This window comes from Mus caroli, chromosome 13, assembly GCF_900094665.2.
Source record: "Mus caroli chromosome 13, CAROLI_EIJ_v1.1, whole genome shotgun sequence".
In the NCBI taxonomy this organism is placed as follows: Eukaryota; Metazoa; Chordata; class Mammalia; order Rodentia; family Muridae; genus Mus; species Mus caroli.
In genome coordinates, this window is record NC_034582.1 from 45,074,203 (window position 1) to 45,083,023 (window position 8,821).

The 8,821-nt window shown below is 46.4% G+C and overlaps 1 protein-coding gene across 1 annotated transcript; it reads right to left on the reverse strand.

The window, feature by feature from the left end:
• Positions 1 to 1,403: 1,403 nt before the first annotated feature.
• LOC110307672 (spermatogenesis-associated protein 31A6-like) lies at positions 1,404 to 4,387 on the reverse strand. The gene is made up of 3 exons (XM_021179915.1): positions 4,331 to 4,387; positions 2,346 to 4,102; positions 1,404 to 1,444 (listed from the first exon to the last, which is right to left on the reverse strand). The coding sequence occupies exons 1-3, from the start codon at positions 4,336 to 4,338 to the stop codon at positions 1,404 to 1,406; spliced, it is 1,806 nt and encodes a 601-aa protein (XP_021035574.1). The 5' UTR covers positions 4,339 to 4,387.
• Between the last annotated feature and the right edge of the window lie 4,434 nt (positions 4,388 to 8,821).

Below are 8,821 nucleotides of genomic sequence, written 5' to 3' on the forward strand. Positions count from 1 at the left end.
ACACACACACACACACACACACACAGAGAGAGAGAGAGAGAGAGAGAGAGAGAGAGAGAGAGAGAGAGAGAGAGAGAGATGCATGCCCACATGTCAGCAAGGTGATGGCCTGGGCAGGATGGATCCAGGTCTCCAGGGAGGGTACTGAGTGGACTCAATGGGATGTTTTTGGTTTCTCTGTAGGCTTTTCTGTGTTATTGGGTAGGCATGTGTGACATGACCCTCAGTAACCACACAAGGTCAAACATTGCAGGATCTACTCTGGACCCTGCTCTTGTCAGAGAGGAAGGCAGACTATGGGCAGTCACTGCCCTATCACCCAGGCTTTGGTAAGTGTTGATAAGGGCTCAGGTTGCTTCAAGTTGAGTAGGGTCTCCTGGGATAGGTATTCTCTGTGCCTGTCCTGGAAGTGCAGGTAGAGATTCTCCTATCTTGGAACTGGGGATGAAAATTCGTGATTGTTGTCTTTGCACATCATTCTGTACAGTGACAAATACATCAAGGTGGGGCAGAGAAGGGAAGACATTGGGCCACACCTGAATGGGATCTTTACATGGTTGCCTCATCCTGAAAAACCATAGCCTTTTGTTGTCTCTGTAATGACAGCAAGATTGATACTATCTGCACAGTGATGGGACTGTGAGAATGACCCCTCTAAGTGACCATGCCTTCCCATGGGCCCTGTCTCTCCATAAACTGCACTGAGGCAGAAGCAATGCTGAACTTACCCTGCTCCATCACTGTAGGACAGAAACCACTGTGCTGAAAGATAGGAGCAGGAACCCAGAAGCAGCTCCTGCCTGGGAAGGAGCCATGAGCAGGCAAGGAAGAACTCCAGAAAGAAAAAGAGTTTCCTTGCAGGGACCAAACCAAGTTTATTACCAGGAGGCATGGGGAAAACAATGGCTTAGCAGATGGGACATCTTCTGGAAGATCCTGGTGTGGGGAGGCATGGATGGATTGAGCCCCCTGCTCCTTGACTTACTCTGGTAAGGTCTACCTGGGGTCAGAGGCTCCCTGGGCAGCAACTGAAGGCCAAGAGCAGTCATTTTCCCTTTGCTTGACTGGATGGTTCTCTTTGGGACTCAGGAACCAGCCACGGCCCATTCCTTTTCTTGTACTTTGATGTGGGTCAAAGGCTTTATGGTCAATACCTGGCTGCTGTTCATCTCTAATTTCTCTGTATCTGAATGAATGCTTTTTCCCCTCGGGACTTCTGTGTGGACAGTGACCCATTACAATCTTTGTTCTACATAGGTCACAGGCTCTCTGGTCTGCAAGGCCTGGCTCCTGTTTGTCTCCAATTCTGCTGTACCTACATGGAAGGTCAAACTCCTTGGGCATGTGGAAAGGGTCCAAGCCCATCTCCCTCTTTACTTGGTTCTGATGTTGATCATAGGCTCTCAGGTCTTCAGTCCCTGACTGCAGTTCATCTCCAGTTTCTCTGTATGTGAAGGGACAGTTATGCTTATCAGGGATTGCGGCATGGCCACAGCTCTTTCTGCCTGGTACTCTGCTATGATCTGTGTCATACACACCCTCAGAAGGATAGGATGAGCCACCGAGCTGGGATGTCAGTGATTCCACTTTACACATTTGTACCTTTGGTTGTTCTCCTTCAGTCTTTTCCAGTATCTGGACTAGAATACTCACGAGGGATTGTATTTCAGCTACCATATTATAGATGACCTTGTATCTTGTTACAACCTCCTGCATTTGGACAGTAGATGCTGGGGGGTGATCATTCTGTAAAGAATCCCCCAACCTGTTGTATTTTCTGCTCAAGTTTTCATATTGTAATGGATTCCTTCTGATATTCTTCCAAGAGTATTTAGAAGTTATCTCTCCTTTTCCTGGTTTCCAGGTTGTATCATTGAGCTGGGTGGAGCTTGGGATGGAAGGCCTCACTCCCCCAAGGCTTTCCTCCTGACATATGCCTGTAGATCTTATAATACTCTGCCTCTCTTCATGGTGATGAAGCCACTTGGGATCCAACAGTTTGATTTTATCCTTCAGNACACTGATCTCTTTAGTTTCCACCCTTTCATGTGTCTTCATGAGGACATCACCTAAGCCCTGGAAAGCTTGGGTGTTTTGGCATGTGTTTTGGGAGTGGGGCCATGAGTGCTGTAAAGGCAAGCTGACCTTGGCAGGATGTACTGTACTGGGTCCATCTGGATTATGTTTCACAAGCCAGGCCTCTGGCTGCTCCTTTGATAGCAAGTCAACTTTACTGTATGCTTGTGGTTTTAGACCTGAGTCCTGTGAGTGCTGTGTGGTAGGTGTTTGGAGATGGCCTGGGTTTTTGTTGTCCTCTAAAGATCCAAAGTTCCTGGGATCCATACTGATGGCTTGGTCATTGTCAATGTCACTGGATCCCAGACTCACTGTCCATGCAGGAGGTGGCTCTTCTTTTTCCTCCACTATATTGCTTTGTTTGGCTGTTGAAGGTGGGATATTTTCTTCAGGATCAATCACTATCACCCGCCAGCAGGGTTGTCCTGAGTCCACATGTGTAAACCTCTTCCATGGTGTAAGCATGGGCATTTTGGGGCTGGTATTTGGTTGCAGCTTGCCTTTTCCCGTGCATTGGATAGTTCTACTCTGTGGGGGTTTTGCCTGGAAGCAAAAAGCAGGTTGCTGAATACTCAGGTATCCCTGCAATGGATCTGGTTGTGCTTTTGAGGGCCCATGGCTGGCAGCAGGTGGAGGTGTTCTTTGGGTACCCTGAACTTCTGCAGGTGAGAATGTAAAGTCAGCACTTTCAAGCCTGTCATTTGAAATACTGTCCACCCTTGTCCCTCCTGGATCCTGGTGATGTAAATTTTCCAGGACCATGGCAGCCTTGGCATAGTATTCAGCCTTGGAACGACAGATGGGTGAGGAGGCAAACCCAACCTGGGGAACTTTTGAGGCTGGAACTTCAGGTGGGGTCAGATCCCTTGCCTCAAGGTCCTCCTGATGTGGTCTCCTTCTGTGTTTCTTTGGGAGCTTTGTGCTCTTTGATTCCAGCTTCCTTTCAGTGTTTGAGTCAAGGAAGAAATGTTGCTCCGAAGGGTTCATGTAGGACAGAGTGTCTGTCCTCAGTGCAGGGTTCCTGGATTTTAGCNCCTTCCCAGGGCTGTTACTTGAAGTGCAAGGCACATCTTTGACTCCTAGACCAATACCCTTCTTGATGGTGTTATGTATATCACAGGTTGCTATGTCCTCCTTTACGGGTACCCCCAAGGGAACAGACTCAATCATTTTGCTAAATTTGTAGGGTTTGGAGTAGAGGATGGAGGGCTGGGCAGCCTGGGAGAGTTGAGACCTGCTTTTACAATAATGATCACTGTTTGCTGGGAAATGTTCCTGAAACTGGGTCAGTTTCCTGGAGGGGTGGAGTGTGACAGGAGTTCCTAGTGGTTCTCCCATATTAGGTGCCTTGTCTTCATTCTGTGGCTCCTCATTGTTANGGATGATCTGACAATTCTCAGGAAGGATGGATGCTGACCTGATACCTGTAGTGTGCTGGGTGCCCTTGGACAAGTTCTGAGTGGGCTTACAAATAGCTTCTTGATGTTTTCGGATATCAGAAACTGTGGTGTTTTTCCAATACAGTCCATGTGGCAAGGACTGGTNTTCAGTTGTTAGTGGTGTCTGTGTCCCTCTCTCAGTGGTAGGACATGCTATTCTACAGGTCCTTCTCTTGAAACAAGGTGGCATTTGGTTTGATGTAGAGCTTGGGACCATTTCCATTTCTTGGAACCATGCCACACCTTCCACACTTGGTGTCACAAGTTTCAGAGGCAATGGCAGGTCCTGGGAAAGCTGTGGTTGTCCTTGAGCCTGGGCTAGAGCTTGGGCAGGGCCACAGGCATCACAAAACCTCACGGTTTTCCGTTCTGACAAGGTAGGGCTTCTGAGGATATGGGCAGTAGCCAGAAGTGACTCAGGGAACAGAGAGGAAATGCCCCAGAATATGTAACTAAACTCCTTCCATATAAGATGTTCCAAGACCTTGAGGTAAGACAACTGCTGAAAGAGAGGAAGGTGATCCATTTTGTGAAGAGGGTCCCACATGGGTTGTGGTGGGGAGTCCTGGAGCAGTTGCTTAGTGGAACTGCAAAAGACAGCAGGCAAAACATCAGCCCCAAGCAGAGGATCAAGAGAGCCATCAGTCTGTGTAAATATGGCACCTGTAGCCATACAGTGACTCATTGCCTCTGTATCACATGTTCCTTATTCTCTCATCCAACAGGGCTGTCTTCCCATCCCACCCTGCACAGCATCTCCAGATTCTGAGTTCACAATCTGGCTTGAAAATTCCCATAAGACAAAGATTTCTTACATTCTCATAGGTTGTGATGGAGTCTTGGTCTCTTCCACATTTTTTCCTCCATCTCTACAACCTGGAGATAGTTAAGTAAGAATAGGACAAGGAATGAGATCACTGAGGAGTGAGGCATCTCTCTTATGATCACCTCTGCAAGGACTCTAATGCTCAACTATCATAGTGCAAGGAACACTGAAAATGAGAAAGGGAAATGGAGGGATCTCATCTCTCCATTACACTTTCTTTCTTTTTTTTTTTTGAGACAGGGTTTCTCTGTATAGCCCTAGCTGTCCTGGAACTCACTTTGTAGACCAGGCTGGCCTCTCGAACTCAGAAATCCGCCTGCCTCTGCCTCCCGAGTGCTGGGATTAAAGGCGTGTGCCACCACGCACGGCCCTCCATTACACTTTCTTGCTCCTCCCTCAAACTGTGTTATTCCACTTACAACATATAATGCCCCGAGGATCAGTTATCTGAAAGAGAAATACAGAAGGGAGTACTGAAGCTACCTGCTGTCAGGTGGACATGGAGATCCCTATACAGGGGCACAGCATCAGTCCAGTGTCTTGATCAACACTCACATGTGTAGCTCCCATCCTAGCCCCTCCACAGCTTCTTTCTGTCACAAAACTTGGGTGTTCCCTGATTCTACTTTCCTTCCCAGAAGTCCCTTTACTTCCTGCATATCATGTCCTTGGACACATGGCTCTCTCATCAAGAACCTGGTCATTAAAGGGCCAGCCAGATGGAATATCTCACCACAGGAAAGCAGATGTTTACCTTTTCCAGTAGCAGTTTCCTTCCTGGTCTTGTTCTGCTCCATCCTCACATCCTGCCATTTAGAAACAACACAAACGAGCTGGGGCTGTTCTTCCTCTCTCTGCTATGCAAGCTGCCTGCTCTCTTTGGTCATTGACTACATGAAATCTGCATTTCCCAGTGTGTGCTCTCTCTCAGCCATGCTTGCCTCATTAACACTGTACTCACTTCCTTATTGCCTTGTTGGAAAATTTGCAAAAGTGGCTATATATGCTACACATACCAGGGATGTGCTCAGTCAGTGTTCCTCAGACAGGATCCTACCCAAGGCTGAGCTCTGCAGCTGCCTTTGGGCTGACAGGTGTTACCTGCTCCCTAAGAGCAAAGGAGACTCAAGCCCTGATCTGAGGCCCTTGGTCTTATCACCTGCTTGTTGTCAGCACAGCACAGACAAATCAAGAGCCTCAGCAGAGGACAGATGTTCTCCTCTGAGCTTCTCCTGTGTCTCCACCAACTCAGAAATGCAGTCTGTCCATGGAGTCTCAGTGGTCCTTAGTGGTCTCCTTGTACAGATGCTCTGGGAGCTCTGGGCAGACACCTCAGAGACACTCTCACCTCTGCCCTGCCTGTCAGCCCTTTCAGACTCTTTCTGGAAATTTCCCCTCACCAGTCTTTAGCTAGAATTTAGATACTTTGTAGGTTCGTCCTTCTTCCATCCTTCCTTCTCCACCATTTTTTCCACCCATTCCATCCCCAAATACTAGATAGGAAAAAAAAGATAGAGGGGAAATGGGGAGACATTATTCTTAAGCTATTTTCTGCTGATTAGGCGGGTTTAGTTACTTAGGGCAAGTTTAATCTTCATTGTGGGGATATCCAGGATATCTTCTTCTTCCTTCTGTTCACGAGAATAGTTAACAAGGCACAAACACCAGCAATGGATAACACCCAACAACAACCAACTGCCAAATGTGCCTCTAAAGCACATAGCATTTATATATCCTCTGAAAGTTCCTAGAATTCTAAAAGTCATAAGAACAATGAAATTTTCTGCTGTTGACAAATTCATGCTACTGCTTGAACATGAGGTAAAGCACAGTCAGTTGCTGTGAGCATTCTGAAGCAGCCCCATGTACACCTGAGTTTACACACACACACACACACACACACACACACACACACACACACATTTATACCACAATTTGTCACTACACCTGTATTTCTATGAAATGTGGGAGTAGGAGTCATGAACAACAGACTGTTGCTCCATTGTGTGTGAACCAAGAGTCTCCTCACCTCTGAGATGTCACTTTCACTTTCTGGTGGTGGTGACACTGGGCAGTCCTTCAGGAATGGCAGTAGTAGGAAAAAGAGTCCAGCTCCACACAAAAAGGCAATGCCCATGTCCATTACTATGTCCATGCAGCTGGGACTCATCCATGTGTCACTAATGCTATTCATCAGAGTGAGAAAATTCTCCATCTTCTGAATCGCAATGCAGCTCTCAGGCTACTGAGTCCTAGGGCACAGGTTGATGTGTGTCATGAAATCTCAGGCCACATCACACAGCTGTGACCTCCTCATCACAAAGGGCTCCTGGCAGGAGAGAGGGTGCCACAGCCCCTCCCCAGCCTCCAGCCTATGGTCCCATCCTGTGTCCTTTCCCTGCTCCCTCCTTCCAAATCCTGTTGCTGAATCAGGCACACATCGACCTTTGTCCATCCTTTGTTCTTTCTTTCTGAGCATCAATATTTCTCTGTGTAGGCATATATTTTACCCAACTTACTTTTATAAGAGTTCACCCTCCCCTCTGACACACAACCCACCAGAACTTGTGGAAAAGGAATGTTATTGGGACATGAGTGAAGTAGGCCAACTTGGAAATGGTTCTTTTCAAAAATCCCAATCTTCTTTCTTACTGGTCCAGTCCCCTAGCAAATAGCAAACATGAATTAGCAGCTCTAGTTAGGTCTAGTCCAGATACCACCACACATGAGTCAGCAAGGGCAGTTCATTCGAGAAGAAACTGTGAGGTTCACCAGTAGGGCCATTTCCAAAGAAATTGCAAGAAGCCTCTGGAATCTCATCAGAAGTTCCCTGGTGAGTCTTTGAAGAAGACATCATAGGCTAAGCTCAGCAATAAAATGTAGGGTGAACCAATACAAGCTTGTCAGCAGCAATGATTAGGAAGGCAGAGCAAGGCAAGCCAAAGCTGGAGCTCCCACTGTCTGTGGGGTCTTTCTAATGTTTCCTTCTAAACATCATGCATCCCTTCACATGTGTACTATACAACATCCTCACCTGTGTGTGTGCAGTGACCCTGGTGATAATGATTTCTGGACAGCTTTGTCCCTTCAAGTGTGGTTTTGTTCTTCTTCCTGTTCTTCATCTCCTTCTCATTATCCTTTTCTTCATACTCCTTTTTCTTGTTTTTCTTCTCCTCCTTTGTTGAGACTGTAGTACATCCTTCTGTGCATGAAGGGGCTCGAACAGTTAGAGTGACACTAGCTGAAGATGACAGTGAGATTTAGACCTGGTGACACAAGAAGAATGCAAGTAAGGCAAAACAGGATAAAAAAATTGAAAGCAAATTCAAGAAAAACTTTACGGATACTGGTGTAAGAGTAGGGTATGTTTGAGGCAAACCTATCAGAAATGATTATTTCTGTGATATCATTTCTCCAGGGAGCACCTGGGTGCCCTCACCTTGAGCATCATGAATGGCATACAGTTCACTCAAGTGGCAGGAGAGGTGTTGAGGGGATTCCTGGGGCAGCTGGTCACTCAGATAAATTGAGGACTTTCTAGGTGCACAAGCAAGTAACACTGGTTGGCATCATGATTCTCTGAATCCTGGTCTGGCTCCATTGCCACACCCACTCCAGTAGAGTGTGCATGACAAGTCNAAAAGCTTGACCTTAGTCCTGAGATAAAAAGTTTCACAGAAACTGGTCTCGTGGAGAGTCTTTGTCATTCCATAACAGGGATGTGGTCCAGATATGTCCTGGCGATAGTCGATGATAGGCTTAGAGTGCTTTCTTTCAGTATTGTTTTATTATAGGTGCCCCCAATGAATGATTTGACATATTTAGACAAAATGACTTCAGTGTTGAAAGACATAGTGAAACAAATCAGGCATTGCAGTTTACTGGGTAAGAGTAGAAATCTCAGGGCAAGTTCTACAAAGTAAATTTAGAATAACAGCCCAGTCACTCTCATATGCAGGAATTTACAATGGTCTAGGCTTAGGGGGTTGTGGTTTAAGGAGGAACTAGAGTATTGCATTTTTCATGAAAAGTTTAACAAGAGCAGAAGCCCCCTGTTGGTGGCTTATACAATAGACTAGAATTGTGACTAGGTTATGAAATCCTCACCAGGCTCCTAGAATAGCTGACTTTAGATAGGGCCGCTTTTTATCTCAATTGTAATCACGGCCTGGTTCCTGCCAGTCTTTATGTATGCATTACTCTGTTTTGTGTAAAGAATCATTATGCATCAGATGAACTCAATATATCACCTAACTTCCTTGTTTTCTTCTGTAATATAATTCTGATGCTCACTTTGAAAAATTACGTTCAGTTCCAACACTCTCTGGTGTTCGTGTCTGTTTGTCACTCACCAACTCCTTTCAAACCTGAGTACAAGCAACCGGATTTCTCCAGAGGGCTGAGGAGCCGACTGAGCTAGCCTGTGGCACTCCACGATAGGTCAGGGCCCTTCTTTTCTCCAGGCCTTCTGTACAGTACC